The sequence below is a fragment of the Astyanax mexicanus genome, chromosome 18 (genome assembly GCF_023375975.1).
Source record: "Astyanax mexicanus isolate ESR-SI-001 chromosome 18, AstMex3_surface, whole genome shotgun sequence".
Lineage (NCBI taxonomy): Eukaryota > Metazoa > Chordata > Actinopteri > Characiformes > Acestrorhamphidae > Astyanax > Astyanax mexicanus.
This window is the reverse complement of record NC_064425.1, coordinates 15309583-15330655: the sequence shown is the minus strand read 5'-3', so window position 1 is coordinate 15330655 and position 21073 is coordinate 15309583. Positions and strand designations below refer to the sequence as shown.

General features: G+C 37.3%; 2 protein-coding genes across 4 annotated transcripts; one reads left to right on the top strand and one right to left on the bottom strand.

Annotated features, from left to right (window-relative positions):
* The first annotated feature begins 634 nt into the window (after positions 1 to 634).
* Positions 635 to 12423, top strand: npat (nuclear protein, ataxia-telangiectasia locus). Of its 2 annotated transcripts, none has more exons than XM_007245904.3 (17): positions 635 to 863; positions 2101 to 2219; positions 2411 to 2471; positions 2551 to 2629; positions 2752 to 2792; positions 2906 to 3115; positions 3314 to 3389; positions 4773 to 4887; positions 5136 to 5227; positions 5344 to 5425; positions 5568 to 5664; positions 5773 to 5877; positions 6983 to 8293; positions 8398 to 8510; positions 9119 to 9209; positions 9371 to 10563; positions 11763 to 12423. In XM_007245904.3, exons 1-17 carry the CDS (start codon positions 827 to 829, stop codon positions 11841 to 11843), a joined length of 3903 nt encoding a protein of 1300 aa, XP_007245966.3. In that variant the 5' UTR covers positions 635 to 826; the 3' UTR covers positions 11844 to 12423. The 2 variants fall into 2 exon arrangements, with proteins under 2 accessions (XP_007245966.3, XP_007245965.3); XM_007245903.3 differs by having other exon boundaries at positions 5341 to 5425.
* A 98-nt stretch (positions 12424 to 12521) lies between these two features.
* Positions 12522 to 19208, bottom strand: mmp20a (matrix metallopeptidase 20a (enamelysin)). Of its 2 annotated transcripts, XM_007245905.4 has the most exons (10): positions 19055 to 19208; positions 18058 to 18293; positions 17027 to 17175; positions 16765 to 16896; positions 15741 to 15905; positions 15133 to 15253; positions 14874 to 15016; positions 14587 to 14743; positions 13422 to 13525; positions 12522 to 13329 (listed from the first exon to the last, which is right to left on the bottom strand). In XM_007245905.4, the coding sequence occupies exons 1-10, from the start codon at positions 19172 to 19174 to the stop codon at positions 13229 to 13231; spliced, it is 1428 nt and encodes a 475-aa protein (XP_007245967.4). In that variant the 5' UTR covers positions 19175 to 19208; the 3' UTR covers positions 12522 to 13228. The 2 variants fall into 2 exon arrangements, with proteins under 2 accessions (XP_007245967.4, XP_022526353.2); XM_022670632.2 differs by having other exon boundaries at positions 12522 to 13525.
* Between the last annotated feature and the right edge of the window lie 1865 nt (positions 19209 to 21073).

Sequence of the window (21073 nt, the reverse complement as noted above, 5' to 3'; positions counted from 1 at the left end):
TAAGTTGGTCATTAAAAATATACAATATATATATTGGAAGCATTTCATACGTAGGACTAAAATAGGCCCACGTGATATAGATAATAATAAAATCTTTCCTGGAATTATCTTAAACCCCATATGCATTTTATGTAAATGTTTTGTTTTGGGAATATAAACACATTTATAAACAAAAATAATAATTATTATTATAAATATGTTTGCTAACTGAGAACAGAAGAATGTACATGTGCATGGACAGCAGTCTAGTAGATGGCAAGATAGTATGTTTTTTTTTTACTTTCAGTTTACTTTAATTAATAGAAGACCATTTTTCTAATTCTTCAAAAGTTTGAAATAGACAAACATCCACCTTTATAGTCGTAATTCTGTTTTATGAGTTTATGATAGGTTAATAATTAAATTGTGTTTTTTGTATTAGGCAACAATAAGTCTGTGATTAAAGAACACAGTTCCTTGAAAAAATATAACTATAGCGTCTCCTGAATTCGAAGAAATCTCAGATCACATTTATCCATATTTACAATGTTATTATAAAATATCCAGCTGCAAAAAAAAAAACAACCATACAAAAAAAGACTCATTGTTAAAAAAAACTACATTTCCCCTTTTGTTGTGTCTGTGCACTACTACAACATCCGGGTGAGCGAAGCCTTTCCGCGCCTTTTCGCTTTATGGACTCTTCGAGCTCGCTTAATCTTTAATGATAAATAAACAATAAAATGTGTTTTAGTATCAACTGTAGTTACAGAACGGTTGTTAATGGTATAGTCTTATTTTCCAGATAATTAATAGCACACGATAGCTGCGTAATTAGTAGATAAACATGCTGCTACCTTCAGATGTGGCGAGACTCGTACTCGGTAAGTTCAGACAGACCTTTAGCAATAGTTAAACCTCGCTAGGTTACACGCCTCGTCTAGGTTACTATAGCTGCATTAGAAAGGGTAGCTAAGCTAGCTAGCTAACTGGCTGTGTTTATCAGCAACCAGCCTTTAAACCAGCGAATTAGTGGGGTTAGAAACTGTTGGAACTTGCAATATGTTGTCCAATGCATGACCTTACCAGATCACAATCATGGCATTCGCAAGTTGCAAGCTAATAAAACCATAGAGCTGGACAGTATATCAACATTGTATCGTATCGGGATAAATCTTCTTATCATATCGACAATAAGCATATCGAGGGCATCATCAGTAACACAATCAGAACACCGACCCAACTGTACATCTCATCTATTAATCAAAGATATTGTTTACAATCCTGTTTAATTGGATGATGTCCAGCAGAAATTAAATAAGATCACTGTACTGTGGATGAAAGAGCATTTTAATAGCATAATAGCAGAATCTGACACTGCTGAAACATTTTGTCTGTGTCTGATAAATTGATAAATTCTGTGTATTGCGGAAATTAGGGGTGGGCGATATGGCCCTAAAATAATATTACGATAATCTTGGCAATATGATAAAACACTAAAGTAAAAAGAATATTTTCAGAAAACACTACAGCAACAAAATGAAAATTAAAATGTATTATTGCATATGAAATGATATGGCACACTCCTACTTGAGACATTAAAAAATAAGCATTGAATCAGATTTGTAACAGAAGTCATGATACTAATAATAATAATGCACTCTAAGTATCTCCATATATCCAGGTTTAAAGTAAAATGAATAATACTGGACAGATATAATCTGTCTCTAGTAGATATATAATGGGAAATGAAAACAGTGGGATTTTTTTCTTTTGCTAAAAACAGAAAAAAATGTAGTACCCTGATGTCACAATTAGGGGTGGGTGATATGGTACTATATTTCAAGGTATAATATCGTTCATGATATTCAAAAATGTTGACGATATTATTGCGTACAGTACGATATGGCACACTCCTAATGGAAATGTCTTTATATGTTGTGATGTAGTATTTTTCCCATGTTACCCTCCTCTATTAATGCGCGGTTATTTACATATCAATAAAATTCGAATGAAATTAAGAATGACCTATATTATGATGTATATTTTTAGAACCGTACACTTTGCATTGCTGTGTTTTAAATGTGGCTAAGGTTAGAGATTGTCTCTTGTTTCTTGCAGGATACCTTCAGCAGGAAGGACTGAGTTCCACAAGTCGAGCATTTATACTGGAAAGTCCTAATTTGAGGGAATATGCTGAACACAGCTCTGATGATGGAGCTATCCCTGCCTGCGTGTTTGTACGTACAATACGTTCAATTTGTTTGTTTTTTTTAATTCATAACCAGAAACATTGCATAAATTGGTCAGTATGGCTCTGCTGGCTGGAAATGTAGCTGTAAACTAATGTTACTGTTGTCAAGACATCCCGTATGACTTTGTCTTTTCATTGCTTTGATTTTATTCTTATCTGGCCATCTTATTTTTGCAGTCTCTTTTTGGAAAAAACCTGACCACGATTTTAAATGAATATGTTGCTGCTAGAGCGAAAGGTAGGTACTCTACAGGCTATACAATATTATGTAATGTTATAAATTTGTAGGCGTTGAATTAGGTTTGTGTTTCTCACAGAAACATGTCAGGAGAATCAGATACCAGCCATGATGACATCTTTATGGAAAAAGCTGGATTTTACACTAAACCAGATAAAGTGAGTCAAAGACAGGCTGTTTCTTTTTATGTTTTGTTTTGTTCAGACTAATCTCTATAATGTCTGATATCAACTGCTCCTTGATAATTCTCTGTTAATCTCTGTTATGTGTATGTTTGCAGATCGATGCAAAACTCTCCTGCTGTTCAACAAATACAGAGACGTAAGTTGTATGACTGTATTTGGCTCTTAAAAACTGTACAGATAAAATGAGCTGCTTGTTGTTTTCTCTGAAATGTTTTAAGTCAATATTAAGAAATGTTGTTTTGTTAACAGTCCGAACCCAGAACAGCATTCAGAACAGGCGATGTCAGAGAAATCTGTCCACATCTCAGACTTCTAGCACAGAGGGTCTGTCAGTATCGACTCCTAGAAACTGTGTTGCCAGTCCAATCGCAGCTCCTCAGGGCATGCTTGGACACTCCACCCCAGTTTGCTACACTTCCCAGCAGACCAGACCCTCAACCCTAAGCCTCTCTCAACCAGGTAAGGCAGAACAAATTTTTGATTTTATTATCCAGTGACTTTACTTTTAAATTATATCTTTGATGGATCAAACCTGTGCTGTCCTTTGTTCATGGCATCCATAAATTACATCCAACCGCAAAGGATGTAATTTATTTATTAAATGCTTCAGATTGTTCTGCTCCTCTTATTCTGTATGGTTGTTCCGGTTCTTCACAGGAGACTCAACTTTACAAATAATACTGCCTGATCAAAGATTTACCCCAGGACCTCTCTCTCCAGCACGCAGGAAATGGTATGAGAAACCTCTTCATTAGGGATGCACTGATGTGGGAATTCTAGGCTGATGCCGATATTACATATGTATATAACTGCCGATGCTGATATACACATTTATAACTTACAAAGATGCTGGACACCCCACTGTAACCTTTGGACTTTTGGACCTTTGACCAAACATAAAAATATATAAAAGGTAGCTTAAATAAATGGATTTTAAAGTAGCACAGCCAGTATCAGCCAATTGTAGCAGTGCGGCCGGTGTTCTGTCGAATTGTCCTACCTTGTCGAACCGTGCTGCCCTAATGTATATTTAACTGTAAAAATTCAAAAGAAGCATTATTTTAGGGCATGTACCCCGTGAAATTCCAGTAGATGTACGTTATTAGATTTATTAGATTGCATACATTGTTGTATCCTGGCAAAGTTATGGCAAATATAGCTCATTACAATCTGCTTTTATATTTATATTTATGATAATAATTGTAATGTTTAGTTTCCATGTACACTTTTGTGCAATGACAGTGTGTCCAGGTTGTTTAATGCACATACACCCCCCTAAAACAGATTAATTATAAATAAAAAACACAATAAATAATTCAATTGTCTAGGTCAGTGCATGCGCAGTACCTTTGGGAAGCATGTATCGATAGGTAGGACAAATCGGTAGAACAATGGCATCACTTGGTCTTTTTTCGGCTTACAAATATTGGCCATATCATTCAATATAATTATGATATTCTTACATTTTACACAACATACGTTGACCAAAGTGCTGCACAAATGCAAACATTAAAATACAGTACTATTAAAACAGTTAATAAAAAAAAACAATTACATGAAAGCCATGGTGTAGTAATGAGGTTTAAAACTGGATTTAAAACACAATAAAGTGGGTGCCAATCGAATCTGCAGCGGCAGCTCATTCCACAGTTTTGGGGCACCCGCAGCAGATGCTCGGCCCCCCCCTCAGTTTCAGCCTTGTCTTGGGGATCAAGTGCCAGAATATAAAGCACAAGCAACTATGCTAAATAACTGGGCGCTAATTCATGCAGAGACTTATAAACTAAAAGCACAAGTATAAACTGTATTATAAAAACAATTGGGAGCCAATGGAGTAAAGCCAGTATTGGAGTAATGTGTTCTCTCTGGGAAGTACATGTTAAAAGCTTTGCTACAGCATTTTCACCAACTGTAACTTAGCAACCAACGAGTGACCAGAAACAAAGTACAGTGAGTTACAAAAATTAGAGTCTCTAATCATACTTAATATTATATGAGTACAGATACTGGAGTCTGCATAACTTGGCCCATAATAATACTCAGCTACTATTAATACTGTGGTTAACAACACACGAAAAAGTCTTGACAAAAAACTGTTTTGTTTGTGCTATTTCAGTGACTCACCTAGGCGAAGGGGTGGAGGCCAGAGTGGAACTAGTAGAAGCTCTGCAGTTCCCAGCACCCTCAGTGTGGAAACACAGAGCCAGGAGGCAGTGACCGAGAACTTATCTGTGAGCTTTCATAATTTTTTTTGGATTTATGCTATTGCCAGAGTTTGTCATTTTAGAAAACACTTCAAGGATAGGCTTTGTGGATTAGTAACTTGAAATAATTGTGTATTAACATTGAAGAATAAGAATTCATCAGAAAATCTTATAAAATCATCATTTTAATTTTTAGATGTAAACAAGTTTACGTGTAATCATTGTGTGATTGTATTGTGTAATTGTGTGGCTGAATTAGTTTTTTCTTCTAACAGCAAATGGTGATTGAAAATGCACGAGAAAAAATTCTCAATGACAGATCCTTGCAAGAAAAACTAGCTGAGAATATCAACAAAATCTTGGCAAGGTAAAATAAAAAAAAAGGAAAAATATTTATTAATATGAATGCATTTTTTAAAAAGCATATTGTAATCATTATTTTGCTGCAAATCTAAACTCTAAAACCAGTTTTCATGTTAGCAGTGATAACAGCCCCCAGATATCGAAGGCAGCTTGCAGCGCAGTGGAGCAGGAGCAGTCGATAGATGAAATACTGGGTCTGCAGGTAAACCAGTGTCCCTATTGTTTCTTGATATAAATGGAATATAACCTAAAACATTGGCAATTATGAGTAAATTGGTGTGTCTGTGCCAAACAGGACTGCAGAAAAAGTGAAATGGTGAATTTGTTGTTGCTTTTATTAACAGGGAGAAATCCATATGACTGATGATGCCATCCAAGACATTCTCGAGCACACTGAGTCAGACCCTGCCTTTCAGGCTCTGTTTGATCTCTTCGATTATGGTAAGGTACACGTTTTTAAACTCTTTGTATGCAGTATGAAGTCATTTTTCTTTTCAAGAGACATGTGTATCATAATCTGGTTATTAATAATTCTGAAATATTTTAAAGGAAAAACTAAAACAGCTGAAGACAGTGAGCCAGCTGGTGAAAGTTTCAGCAACAGTACTCAGGAAAGTGATGAGACTGGCCATGCAGACAGTGCTACAGACACAGGTATGCATTCTTTTAGCTTTAGTGTGGTTATATCTGTAGTCTGATAAAGCACTGTTATTGTGGTGAATGTATATTTGTTGTGATCTGCAGTAAAGACCAATATAAACAAAATATTTTATTAGTTCTTACATGCTTTAACACAATCGGTATTCAACACTTAGTGCCTTTGAGCTTAGTGCTGTATTAGTGATTTTATCTCTCTTTTTCTCTCTCACACACACATCATTGCTGCTCCTGTGAAGCATAGGTTTTGCACGATTCTTCTTCTTTCTAGTTTAGTCCATAAATAGTTGTTGATAATGGAGTGTTATGTAAAATAGTTACCATAGAGACTAGAGTTGTATTGCATTATGTTGCAGTAAGGGGTAGGGGCTTGGTATTGTTTTAAAATTATCTGTACAGATACGATACTTTGAATTCAGTACCGATACCCACACAATACTTTTTTTTCATTTTTTTCTGAATTGTCACAAAAAAAAAAAAAAAAACGATAATTATTCTTGCACAATGTAACAGCCGACATGAGTAATCTCATTCTCATACTGTCACCCTGAGAGTCTCCATCTTTTTGGATCTTGTTGGAACAAACAGTGCCCATGTTTGTGGCACTTTATTAAGAACATCAATCATTGCTTGTGCTTAAACTAAAAAAAAATTCTACTTTTCTACACTATTTTTTCTACTTAAATTGCTTTATGCATTTCTGTTTTAAGACTTCTTTTTAAAAAAATAATAGCATTACATTGGCAAAAGGTAGTTAAATTATATTAGTGGTATCAATCTCTTAAATTTATTATAAACATGATTTTTTTTTAATGCTGCTAGTTTCCTGTATTTATGAGCGGGGCAGTAATGATGGTGTAGTGCGGTTTATGTTAGGCAGACTAGAGATTTTATAGTGTATTATAACATCTCAGAAGAGAGAGAAAGGGGAGGGGCTATGTTATGTTATGTTATGTTTATGGTATGAATTTACAAACAATACACCTCTAATAGAGATGTAGCTACACACACATAATCTAATCCATAGAATCACTCAGCGTCAGAGGAATTACACATTACAACATTAATTCATTTTTATTTTTCTCCACTTTCTAATCACAAGGCACTGGACACGAAGACTCAACATCAGGAACTGAGACTACCACAAGAAAACTAAGGAGCAAGAATGTTCCAGAATTGAAAAACAAAAAGAAGTCATCTGTTTCTCCCAACACAGGCAGACTGGCTACAGCTTCTCAGTCACGTTCACTGCGAAAGAGAACAGAAGCTACAAAAGGAAGTACACCAGCAAAAAAAGGAACCAGCAAGAGCAAAGTTTCAGTCTGTGATAAACAGACAAGACCCTCTTGCTCTAAATCTAAAAGGCAGTTAAACAACAAAGCTGATATACAATCCACATCAAGTGCCTCTCTGTCTGAGGAAGGAACAAGCATGGTAATAGATGAACAGTCAGACGAAATGTCTGAAACACTTAGTCCTCAGAAAGTTTTCCAGCCAGTCCTTCAGGAGAGCTCTAGTATTAACAGCAAGGCCACCAATGTGAAGACCAGTAAAGGAACCTCAGCATCTAGCATCCATGCGAAACCCACTCCTGGTGTTGCAGCAGAAGCAGAGAAGCAGGGAACTGCACTATTATCTGCAAAACAAAACTGTTCCACACCTGTAGCACCTAAAATTTCAGGCCAAAGCACAGTTGAATCTTTACTCCACAAACAAACACACAACACTGATGTTCTAAACAAAATATCATCTCAGCAGCCTGCAACAAATAAGGTTTTTCTACCTGCCACTGAAGGGAATGATACAGGCCTTAAACAAACCATGCTCAGCACTTCAAAAGGTATTAATCCTCCTTCTGCAGCCACTCCCACTCCATCTGCAACAGCCTGTGTTCCTCAGTCCCAAACCACAGCAGAGCCCGACCCTAATAAGATAGTGGCTCTGAAAATCATCATCAGTGACGAGCAGGAAGAACAGAACAACGAGTCTGCTCTAAACCAGGCTGTTTCCAGCATCAGCGAAGAACGTATCCCAACCATCTTCCTTTCATCCCCTGCTAAATCTCCAGCCAAGGTCCTGTCTGCTCCAACCTCCTCCATAACTCCAGAGGAGACTGCACAGGCAGTCAGCAGTTTACAGGGCGTTGATGCCACTGGAGCACCAATATTAAGCATCCAGAACGCTCCGCAGCCTTCCCCGGCCCGTCCACTGAGCGTGGCTGGTCAGGAGACAGGCTTCATCCAGCTGTTATCTACCAACACAGCAATTGGAGGACAAAGCAGCTTTTTTGTTGTGACTGATCCAACTGTTGCACAAGGATCAGCATCTTCTGCATCGCAGCTGGTGGCTACACCACCTCGATCACGAGCTGTTGTGACCATGGCTGCAAATGTATCTCAGACCTTCTCACCTGGTAAGTGAGCCCAAGTGCTTAAATACCGTAGATTGAAACATTTAATTTTCTGCATATATTCCTGCAAAGGCCACGCTTATTCTTTATTTTTTTTATTTCTTTAGCATCAGCCATCATCATTTCCTCCCCAGTTCAGCCTGTGCTACAGAATATGGCAGTTCCAGTGTCTGTATTTGGGCAGAGCAACACAGGAAATGTTACAGTGCTACCCAATCAGGTATGTTACAGTAAAGTTTAGTGTTTATTTGTTACATACATAGTTCTACACAGTGCAACCAGCAGTGAAATGCTTTGATTTGAGACTGCCCGATCACACTCAGTGTAGAATGTAGATGGAATATTGGAAAGATATGACACACCAAAATATCAGGAAAATATTAGGTATATACAATGGTGTGGAAAAGTTTGGGCACCACTTATCATTTTCATGATTTTCCTTTATAAATCATTGGTTGTTCAAATCTCAGTTAAATTTCAGTTAAATATATCCTATAGCAGACATATATATACATATATATACATATATATCCTAACACAGTGATATTTGAGAAGTGACATGAAGTTTATAGGATTTACAGAAAATTAGGCAGGTGCGTAAATTTGGGCACTCTTGTCGTTTTATTGATTTTAAATACCTTTAGCACTAATTATTAGAACACACAATGTTTGGTAAGCTCATTGACCCTTGACCTACAAACATAGAAGGGTGTTTGTTAAGAAAAAAGAAGAAAGTGTAATGTGTGGGGTAGTGGTCTTTGCGGTATTTGGTGGAAAACTTTAAATAGTTTTGTTCTAGGGAAAATAAATAAGAATTGTATTTTACAGATGTTGGCTTTGCCTGGTCCAACATTGGTGAACCAACCTGCCAGGGGTGTGGCAAAACCCAAACTGATGCCTAAGGACAGTGCTGACCTGGGTAAGATGATTATATTTTGAAATTTAAACAAGAAAGCAAAAATGTTACATGTAACAACCAACATGCTCATGTTGCTTTTCACAAACATATATTACATGCATAAGAAAAAAATACATGATTTAATGGTTATATAAAGTATGTATTCATACTTTTTCATACAGGAAAAAATGGAAAACATGGATCCAATCAGGTTTCCAACTCCTCTCAAAGTTCAGAGCAGGTAAAGACAGCTAGTGGAGCAAGTCCTTCTCATCGGAGAATACTTTGCTTTGATGAAACGACTGGCCAAGCAAATACAGCAAGCACTTGCGCTTCCTCTGGTGTACAAGACCGATCAAGGACAGGCCAGATCCAGCCTTGTAGTTTGGCCAGCAGTGGTGCGCAGAAGAGGGATAGTTCAGGAACGAGAGACTCTCAGAAAGCTGTTGTTCATCAGCAGCAAAAAGAGCATAAAAAAAGCATGCAGAATGAAATTAATACCAATCAAGCTGCAGGTGTCAGCATTTCCCCAAACAATTCCACACAGCAAGATCTGCAGTCACAGCTTGTGTCGAATAGGGAAGCTAACTTAACTGTATCACAAGACACAAGCCAGAGTTTAAAGTGTACCACTCAACCTACAAGCCACAAACCTACCACAGTCAGGAAAGACACTTCACAAAAAGAATCTCTTCAAGTAACTCCTCAGAAATCACCAGAGGAACCTCCCAAGATCAGCACTTCACAGGACTCTCCCGGCATCACTGCAAACAAGGAGAACGAGGTAGATGGAGATCAACGTCAATTAGCAGCACCTTCAGCACCTACAGCACGACCCTCTACACCTGTATCTCAAAGCATGTCTAATAAACCTTCTAGCAAGACCAGTCCACTCACCAAGCAGGCCATAGAGATGCTGCAGGACATACAGAGCCAAAGTCCTACTGCCACCACACCCAGGAGGAAAGGAACTGGCTGCTTGGATCTTCCCCTTCCTAGAACGCCCGGATCAGGTCGCCTCCAGGAAGACTTCATGGAAGGTTTGAGGACTCCCTCAAGACAGAGGCTCGGACGAGATGCGGAAGGCACACCGAGGCAACTGGCCCCTCCTGCCACACCTGACATTCCCTCCTGCAGCCCAGCCAGTGAGGCAGGAAGTGAGAACAGCATCAACATGGCCGCCCATACCCTCATGATACTGTCTCGTGCCGCCAGAACAGGAGGGCCCTTAAAAGACAGTCTGCGTCAGGAGGAAGCTGGTTTAGCTAAAACCAGTGCTTCCAAAGGGAAGAAACGCAAGCATACAGAACCAAGTCCTTCAGCGAAGAAAGAACTGCAACTTTCTGGTTCATCAGGCAGTAAAAAGAAATCAAAGGTGAGTGACGTTTCTTAGTATTTGTTATTCTGATAAAAAAAAAAAAAAAATCATGCATTACATTATGACCACCTCTTTATTTACAGCCGTTTTTTTTTTTAAAGCTCCACTTAGCATATGGGTGCACTTTGTAGTTCTATAATTACAGATAGCACATGATATGATACGGCACGCCCCTAACTGAGATATTAAAATTATTGTATTTTTTTTATCAGATTTGTAACAGAAGTCAGTGAACCAGAATGTCATGATACTAATAATGTATTAGTATCATGACAATAATAATGCAAATTATTGAATATCTCCATATATCCAAGACTGAAGTACAATGAATGATACTGGACAGATATAATCTGTCTCTAGTAGGTATATAATAAAAAGGGAGTAGTGTGAATTATTCTTTTGCTAAACAATCAATTTTTTTTTATTCTATACATAAATGATTTATGAAAATAAAAAAATGAAAATATTATTTGCAGATAATACAAATTAAATTCTGTCTCATACAAATAGTTTAGCAAATATTCTAAATAATGAATTAAATAAAGTCGATATATGGTTAATATGTAATAAATGATCTCTAAATATAAAAAAAGACTAATTTTATTATTTTTCGTACACAAAGAAATCAGAGTACATGGAACACGTTAAAATAGAAATAAATGGCAGTCCTTTTACAAGAGTGTCATCTTCTAGATTCCTGGGAATCCATATGGACGAGTTTCTAAATTTCAGGAGTCATATTAATGAATTAACAAAGAAACTATCAAAATATGTTGGATTATTTCTCAAATTGAGGCAGTTTTTACCCGGTGAAGCACTTCTAACAATATACCGGACATTATTTAAACCTCATTTGAATTATTGTAATATTATTTGGAGTAATCCTTTTTACTGGCACCTGAGAAAACAGAAGAAAATGATTTATAAATGATGAATGGGCTAGTTTTGATGCCCCGTCTGATCCACTTTTCTCTCAATTGGACCTTCTAAAAATTACTGCCTGTGCTATGTATTCAGTAGTTAACACACTAAATGATAGACTCTATTATCTAAGTATCTAAATGTTATCAATTTGAAAAACAGGATGAAAGAGGGTAGTAAAGTATGCAGAGCAATAATCGGTGTAGAAACAAGGGTGTGCTCATAATGTTAAGCTCTCTATTAACACTCTATTAAATTGTCGTCTTCTCTTTCAGAAGCAGAAGAAACTGCTGGACTCTTTTCCTCATGACCTAGATGTCGACAAGTTCCTGTCATCCCTCCATTATGATGAATGAAATGCAAAACCTAAACCTAAACCGGACTTTTTCTTGTTTATGCTTCATGTGGTAGTTGTGTATAGTTGTATATGTAAAAGCTGTTCTATCCCAGGGAAAGTTATTGTACAGATCGGTTCTTGTATAGTCATTTTGCCATAATGCTGCAGTTAAAAAATACTTCTGAATTTATTTATGTCCAACATTACACTTCACCGACAGTTCTGCAATGTTAAATATTTGTTTTAATTAAATCAAACTAACAAATCAATCACTTAAACTGTGAATAACACCTTTTCAATTTGAGATGTTTGGATGATTTATGTGACTTGCCGCTAGAGGGCGTTTTATGAACGTGCAGCTAGGCCAGGGCTTTTCTATCCTGCTCCTGGTGCCACGCTGCCCTGCATATTTCAGATTTAGTGGATTCCCTGCTTCAGCACACCTACTGCAACTCTAAAAGGACTGGTTAATGAGCTGATGAGTTGAATCAGGTGTGTTGGAACCAGGAGATGCAGTAGCAGTAGATGTGGAAAGGCAAGGTGCCTCTAGACCTAGGAGTGTAGTTAAAATAAATAATAAAATAATTGAGTTAATTAGATGCGATGGGTAGAGTTTTTTTTTTTATTTAACTAGAATTTTGTTTAGACCATGGAAGTGGACAGTTGACTATCGGTTAGAAATGTGCCAAACTGTGCATCTATCTCAACAGATCAGTTGCATATTTAATGTTAACATGGAACGAAACAGAACAAATTAATGTTATATATTTTTTAACTTCAAAAGAAGAAGATTTTGTCAGCTCAATTGAACAATATAAAAGTGGTTTCATTGGTGGTTTCCATTGGACATGCAAGAATTCAGTAGAGCTTAATGTCAAAATAAATCATTGCACTAAACATCTTTTACTAAATTCTGCACTCATTAGTAAGTATGTAAACATAAAAAAAGCAACATAAAAACTAACCATGCTTTTCCGTTTTGTGCAATTAAATGCAAAAATATATAATTATAATCATAATTCTAATAATAGTTCTAAATAATCATTTATGGAGGTAATTGATTGATTCTACAATGAATATTAAAATGATACATGCAGATAATTACAGAAACATTGCATAATTATTTCACATTTGCTTGAATTTTGTAAGACTACAATACTATATTACACTAATAAAAAGAACTGTACTATAGTGTATCATTTTACATCAGAATAATAATGCCTGATCCTTTAAGACACTACAATGAATCATATAAGAAAATTCCAGGAATTGTTCTTCACATTGCAGCTCCTTCCTCATAAATGGATGAAGAATTGTGGAATCTTTACCCAGTTATTCCTGATATTTCCAGTTTCACCTCCTTACTCCTGAGTTTGCACAGATCACCGGTGTTTTTTTTAGTTGTTAGCAGCCGAGCCAATCGTTAGATTTCATAACATACAGGAGGCGTCCCTGTCTGTAATCGAAGACGGAGGCCTTTGATCCCATGAAGAAGTGCACAGCACCTGTGGAGCAAAAACACAGTCACATTTGTCTGCAGATGTTTTAAGAGCTTTGAAAAAGTTCCCTAAACATAGAAATCCAATCCTGTACCCACCCCTCAGTTCAAAAGCAGCGTCTATTCTCCCTGTAATGCCCGGCCAGTCCATGTGGATTTTTCTTGGAAAGCCAGGATCCATCCGTCTTTTGTATTCATCATATCTACAGTACAGAGAAATGCAGTGCAGTGGGATAACAATAGGTCACGCTGTTTCAGTCCTCCTAGTGTTTTTGAGGCTATAAATATGATGCATATTTACAATACGAATACTTCATAAATAAACCTCAGCTCAAAATAATGTACCGTAAATGTAAATATTGAGGCTAACAATGTATACAGTTGTGTATAGAATGGAAAATAGTATACAGTTTATTTTAGGAACATTTAAAAGAGAACCATTTTCTAGCATTTAAAGGAATGTGAAGGAATGTCCTCATAAAAAGTTCCAAAATGTTTTTTAATTTTGAGAACTTTGTTTTAGAAAAAGTTCATTTGAATCCATTAAAGATGCAATACATAGCATTTATTGAGAACTTTAAATGCTCATTCATTTTTTTAACCCTGTTTTGGTGCCATAATTAATCATGCCATTTTTCTTTTAGGCTAAGCTTTGGTTTGCATCATCACATGGACTCACACACACAGTGTTTTGTTTAGTACTGTAATAAGAACATGGTACTATATGTATATTGAATATGAAGCTCCAGAGAAAAGTAAGCGCTTAAAATAATAATTTAGATTAAAAATAGATGTGCACAAAAAATCAATTCGGATGTCAGAAGTCAACGTTGTTTCAATGCATTACAGGTGGAAAATTCACCTTGATTCAACATACTGTACATGTGCTATCTGGGTAATGTATCTATTATTTTTAGCTTTTAGCTTGACATGCATCTTTAGATTTCTGGTATTCAGAGCTCCAATTGCTCTTTTCTGGACAATGATGAATAATTGTACTAAAGATTGTCTCGGAAAATAAAAAGCAATACAAGCAACAGTCACATTTCACCAAAGAGGCCATTGCATTTTACATCTGTTCTGTCTCCAGTTTTGGTTGCTAAGGCTAATAAGGCCTTGGTAGGGATGGGAGTATGTTAATTAAAGGGGTGTAAATATAACAGTGTATTGGGGTTTTATGTGCACGTCCCATTTATAAACATGGTTCTTTAAAGACCATCAGACTAGAAATTGGTTCATCTTTGCAATTAAATGAGTACAGTACCTGTAATACATGTCTCCTGTGAAGAAGAACGTTTTGCCATGTTTGCTGATGTGGACGGCAGCATCGATTCTCTTTACTCTCGCTGGAAAGCCGTAATCATAGATGGAACCATAATAACTCTTTGCTCCTAACTTTTGGACGACCCAGTATTTTGGACCTGAAAAAACAAAAAAAACATTACATTAGAATCAAACATTACATACAGAACAATTTTAATTGAAGCAGCAGCAAATTAGTGAAGAACACATATGGATACCAAGAAAAAGCATTTTTTCATTTTCATTTACCTGTAAAGATGTAAGTCACAGCCTTTGCTGGAAGATGATAGGCTGCATCCACGGGGGAGCTGATGCTTGGGAGAAATTTACTCATAAGACCCTCTCTCAGCCTGTTCCAATACGATCTCCACATTGTCCTCAGCCATACGTAACTAAACATAGAACAAACATAGGATGAATTACAGACCATAACAACCGTCTGTGCTTCAAAAAATAGCTTACGAATATATTAATTTAATGTATTTCAATAAATGAATTTGAGTTTTACCTGTTTTTAAAGAAAAGTATCTCATCTCCAATCACTGCCACAGCGTCAAAGGATATACTGGGATCACACCTTTTGGAGACCAGAGGTTTGTCATTATTTTGCACATTTTGGATGCGCTTTCCTTTTAGAAAAAAAACATCATATAATTAGATACTGAACACAATTTTCTTTCTTTTTTTTTTCAATTTTCTTCCATTTTTCTCCCAATTTTTGCTAGGCCAATTGTCCCACCATAACAGGCAGGGTGAAGACTAGGCCAGCGCCTCTTTTTGAGCTCTTTTTGATGCAGCATTGCCAAGTAGCATCACAGTACACTCGGAGGAAAGTGCAGCAACTTAGTTCCTATACATCAGCTCACAGGCGCCTCGTGCTGATCGACATCACCCCAGAAGTGATGACTGCCATCTACCCATCCAGAGAGAGCAATTCCAAGTATGCTCTCTAAGGCTCTGGCAGGTGGTGGCAAGCTGCATGACCAGGATTCGAACCAGAGATTTTCCGATCATAAATGGCAGCGCTTTACACTGCTGGACCACTCAGCGCCCCACAGTTTTCTTTAAATACAAAAAGATAAGCAAAACATGACCCATTTCTATTTTTATACTCACCATATAGTGCCTGGATTCCTAAAGTATCATCTTCTGGAAGTTTATATGTGGCAGCATTCAAGAAAGTGTATTTAGGGAACATCAGAGCAGATGGGTCTTTGGAATGTGACAGACCCAAAGAATGACCAAGCTCATGGGCAGCCACAGTGAACAGGTTGTAGCCGACTGTAAACAGTATTAAACAATTAGGGATTTTAAAAAACATGAATTTGAATGTAATCTTATTGAACCATGACATTTATCTTTTTATATTATCTGAAATGTTGTGTGGTGTCCAGCCTTGCACAACCCAGATGGGAAAAAACATTGGGGCATATGGAAAATGCACATTGCATTTAGTTGGGGACAGTATGAACCCAATATATTATTTAATGTTCTCTGGTCAAGGTCATTTAATTCGTTAATATATACACATTTTCTGCATTGGCATGAAGACTTAAAAAAATATATAAAATATATAGATATAAAATATATTTATGAAATACTTTTATAATCCTTTTGACCCCAAAACACATTTCACTTGCTGTTTCTGAGGCTGGTAACTCTGTTAAACTTATGATAAACTTATTCTGTGCAACAGAGGTAAATCTTTCTTTTCTTCCTTTTTTGGGGCAGACCTGATGAGAGCCAGTTTCATCTTAACATTTTGATGGTCTTTGTGACTGCGCTTGAAGATACTTTCAAATTTCTTGAAATGTTTCTTAAAGGTAATTTCTAAAATATTTTTTTCTTTACTTAGACGAGTAGTTTTTGCCATAATATGGATTAGAATATTCACTATATAGACTAGAACTATTCACTGTATACCAACTCTACCACTTCACAACTTTACAACCGATGCTCTTAAACACATTAATGTATGAATGTATTAATGTAATTAACTCTTGAGAAGTTCAGCACAGCTGTTAACTGAAAGCATAGTTTAGAATTTTTCATAATTTGAATAACTTTAGTATTCATTTACAATGCAGAACATTTTAAAATAATGAAATAATGAATATTATTTCTATTTGTCACGCTGCACCTGATTTCCTGTTGCCCACTGTCCAAAGCTCATCATCGTCAAAATGCATGTCTCCTCCCATTCCCTCTCCTGGCTCAAAGGCATGAGCCAACACTCCCTTTGGCCCATCAAACGCAAAGAAGTCCCCGTGTTCTTTAAAAGGACAACAGATAATCTATTGAGACTGTGGCCTGTTGGTGCAGACAGTATATATACGAGAATAAAGGAAGCTAAATGAAGAATATATTTATGAACTGGTGGATAAAATGGAACAGTGATCTACCTTTTCTGGTAAAGGTGATGACAATGTCTGCTTTGCTGTGGTTCACTCTCACGAACCTCAATGGAACTACATCACTCCACAACTTAAATGCCAAGTGAAAAGAGTTCTCCACCTCCTGCTTGGTGAGGTCTGTGGTGTACTTCGCAATCCTGCAGTTTAACACATTCAGAAGCCACATCTTAATCACCTGACACTGCTGATACACTGCAGTACACTAACATGTAAAGAATAACAATAGCCACTTTGTACAGTGGCATGCAAATGTTTGGACACCCCTGGTCACAATTTCTGTTACTGTAAATAGGTAAAGTATTTAAAATCAACACTGTCACTAAAATTGAAAATGTATTTTTTTTGCTCTTGGGCTCCCTCTGTTAATAGGATTGCAAAACTATTGTTGTGCAAAATACCTAGATTTAGCAGACTCAGGAGTGGTGGTGCACTGTTCTACTGTGCAGGGACACCTGCACAAAAGTGAAGTTTATAAAAGATAAAGATCAGAACATGGCTCTATCCTCACAACACTGTTATGTGTAAAAAAGGTTTTAAGCCTTCTTCATTTTGGAAACAAGTTCTGTGGACCTATTAAGAAAAGTCCAACTGTTAAGCATGGGGGTGGATGAGTTATGTTTTGGGCTTGCTATGTTCCAAATAGTAACACAGGGACTGTTTCCCTGGTATAAGGAAGAATGGAAATCTATAGAAAAGTTAAAGATGAAAAGGATATGCTGTCTACAACAGGATAAATACCCTAAACACCTCAAAACCAACAATGCCCTAAGAGAGGGCATAAGATAAACGGTTTGTCCTTTGGCTCTTAAAGTTATTCAACCAAGACTTTTAATCTCACCAAGCCTTTTGCAAGAAAGAAAAATCTTTTCACAATGTCCAAACACATACAAAACAGATATACGTAAATAAAATATTTTGGGAATCAGATCATCCTTAACTTGCTTTACTGCTCAACAGTTAGATCAATTATGATCAGGGATACTGCTTTAAAAAATAAAAGAGAAATACAAGAGATAAACCGGTATGTGATGGTGTGATTCTTCCATTTGGATTTTCCTGGGTAGAGGCTGTAGTTCTCCACATCAGGTACTCCACATCTGGCCTGTTTCATAATGTCGAAAGTCTGCGGGTCCAAATGGCCAGTGTTTGGCAGTCCAAAAAAACTCTGCATTTCTTTAATTTTCTCCTCCATGGATGCGGAATGCCGTTTCTTGCGAGGACTCTCGCTGAAGTGATAGAACTGCTTCAGGTATTCCTACCAATCAAAAAATGTACTGTTCACATTCAGATTCTAGTAAGTGGAAATGTAATGGTTCAATGTAAAATGTTATGGATGATGAGTCTGTATGATATGGGCACCTTATTGTTTATTATTAATGTAAGGGTACTAAAAAAAGTTTATTCTGCTTTTGTTGAAGTAACTCTACTGTCTCTACTGTCTAGGGAAGACCTAATACTAAATTGTAGAGCATTACTGTAAGCGTTTGATTGCCAAGATGTCCCCAACTTCACCTAGAAGTATTTTAGAGAACAGAGTTCCACTGCTCCACAGCTCAACGCTTGGGGTTGGGGGGTTTTATACCCCTCTTGCACAAATCTGGTATTTAACAGGATGCCAATACGTTCCTGTTTATCTGCTAAAGAGAGTCTTATTCCATTCTTTATATCCTGTACAGGTACTAGACAAGCTGTGTGTGCATTTTCACATCTGTGTCAGCTATAATAACATAATTCTTTAGCATAATGGCTTGAGTTACTTCTCAAAAAGTAAATTATGCTAAAATTCTATGCAAATAGTGTCTTGTGACAACAATTATAACTTATACCACCACCCTTGGGATAACAACTATACCTCATTGTCATCTATAATGATGACAATAAAGCTATATAAAAAATAATTGATCAGACTCTCAGAAATGTGGATAGATAATCCATTTAATTCCATTTGTATAAATCAAAGCAAGAGCATAAATAAACATATTTAAAAGAAATAACAAGAAATCAAGCCAGACAAACCTCTGCATGCTGGATATCCTCTGAGCTAAGCCCGGACTCTGGAGGGACAGGTGAGCTCCACATAAGGTCCACAGTCAGCAGCCAACTTAGTGAAAAGATCCAGGGCCACATCCTCTCCATTGTAACACATCACCACAGTACTCCTCTATTCACACTGTGTACAGGCTTTATAAGTCCCTGTGTCTCACCTACAGCTAGATCACGTGAACCCTGAGCCCACCAAACCAGGATTTACCCTCAGGGCTTAGTGGTTACTGTCATCACACAGCTAAAGCACGAGCGCCCGTGAGATCATGTCTTGTTTGCTTCATCAGAAGTTTTTACGGCTTAGAATGCGATTAAAGTGATTTGTGTTTTGACTCTCTGTCAACAGGCTGTACTGATTAGAGGAATTGCATTTGCATTTTAAATCAGTGAGGAATTTGCAGCCTCAGGAAAAATGCACACATTATCTATGACCACTATCAGTATTAAATTGTACTCTTTTCACTTTCTGTGTAGAATTTTTTTGATTATATACCAAGACAGTCATCTTTTAGATTTATGTGACTATTATCCAACCTCTGTTAATAGCCTGGAATTAAACAGGCTGATTTGTTTTACTGTGCTATTATTACTGACATATATAGACTCTATGATTTATAGGTGTGCTCAAAAGTTGACATACCCTGACAGAATTTTTGCTTTCTTGGCCTTTTTCCAGAGAATATGAATGATAACACAAAAAGATGATGATTAGTGGTTGGGTGAAGCCATTTTTTGTCAAATGACAAAATCATAATTTAAATCATAATGAAAGCCAAAAACATTCAAATGACCCTGATCAAAAGTTTACATACTCCAGTTTTTAATACCGTGTATTTCCCACTCTAACACCATGACAGCTTGTATGGTAGTTTTGAAGTAGTTGTGTATGAGGCTTTTTATATTCTCAGATGATAAAGCTGCCCATTCTTCTTGGCAAAAAGCCTCCAGTTCCTGTAAATTCTTTGGCTGTCTTGCATGAACTGCACGCTTATGATCTTCCCAAAGTGGCTCAATGACATTAAGGTCAGAAGACTGAGATGGCCACTCCAGAACCTTCACTTTATTCTGCTGTAGCCATTGGCGTAGGAGCCGGGGGGGAAGGGTGGGACGTTTCACATCCAATGTCTGAAATATGTGGATTTGTCCCTGTCAAAAATGATACCGCAGAAAACGCAAATATTGTTTTAGAATTTATTTTTATTTTGAAAGCCTGCCGAAAAACCCCCAACATTAAAAATACACCCCCTCTCGGGAGTGTGTTTCTATGTAAAGTTAGCTTTAGACTATGTGTATGCGCTGGAGAGAGGGGGTGCTTTTTATGGCGGGGCTGCAGATTTAGGCACTACTATGGTGCCTAATTCAGCAACCCCACCAAGAAAAGTATCTTGGGTATTTACGTTTTTTTATAAAGAGTTAAAGCCGGGCGCTGAGTGGTCCAGCGGTCTAAAGCGCTGCCACTATGAGCGGGAGGTCGCAGGTTCAAACCTCAGCTCATGCAGCCTTGCAATCAAGCTGCTGGCGCTCAGAGGGAGCAAAATTGGCTCTGCTCCCTCTGGGTGGGTAGATGGCGCTCTCTTCACACATCACTCCTTGGATGATGTCTGCAGCACAGGGCATCTGTGAGCTGATGTACCGGAACCGAGTCGCTGCACTTTCCTCCAAGCACGCTGGCTGCTCGGTAATGCTGCATCAGCAGCAGCTCGAAAAGAAGCAGTGGCTGGCTTCACATGTATCGGAGGACCTAACCTTCCTGGTGTGCTGGGGCATTACTAGTGATAGGGGGAGTCCTAGTGAGTGGGTTGGGTAATTGGCCGTGTAAATTGGGGAGAAAACAGGAAACATTGGAAATAAAATGATTTAAAAAGTTAAAGCCAAGAAGATGTGGGTGCTCACTCCCAAGAGGGGGTGCTGAATTCGGCACAACAGCAGCTTTACACGCTAAGTCAGTGATGATAGCAATGAATCGCAACGATAACAATATACTGCAATAAA

What these genes read in the sequence shown, in the direction of transcription:
- npat (XM_007245903.3), top strand. Translation starts at nt 827, where the DNA reads ATGCTGCTACCTTCAGATGTGGCGAGACTCGTACTCG. An exon ending in TGTTCAACAAATACAGAGAC is followed by an intron (nt 2,793 to 2,905) that starts GTAAGTTGTATG and finishes TTTTGTTAACAG; the next exon opens with TCCGAACCCAGAACAGCATT. An exon ending in CAGTGACCGAGAACTTATCT is followed by an intron (nt 4,888 to 5,135) that starts GTGAGCTTTCAT and finishes TTCTTCTAACAG; the next exon opens with CAAATGGTGATTGAAAATGC.
- mmp20a (XM_022670632.2), bottom strand. Translation starts at nt 19,174, where the DNA reads ATGGAGAGGATGTGGCCCTGGATCTTTTCACTAAGTTGGCTGCTGACT. An exon ending in AGTGGGCAACAGGAAATCAG is followed by an intron (nt 15,906 to 16,764) that starts GTGCAGCGTGAC and finishes TACTGTTTACAG; the next exon opens with TCGGCTACAACCTGTTCACT. An exon ending in AGGAATCCAGGCACTATATG is followed by an intron (nt 15,254 to 15,740) that starts GTGAGTATAAAA and finishes TTTTTCTAAAAG; the next exon opens with GAAAGCGCATCCAAAATGTG.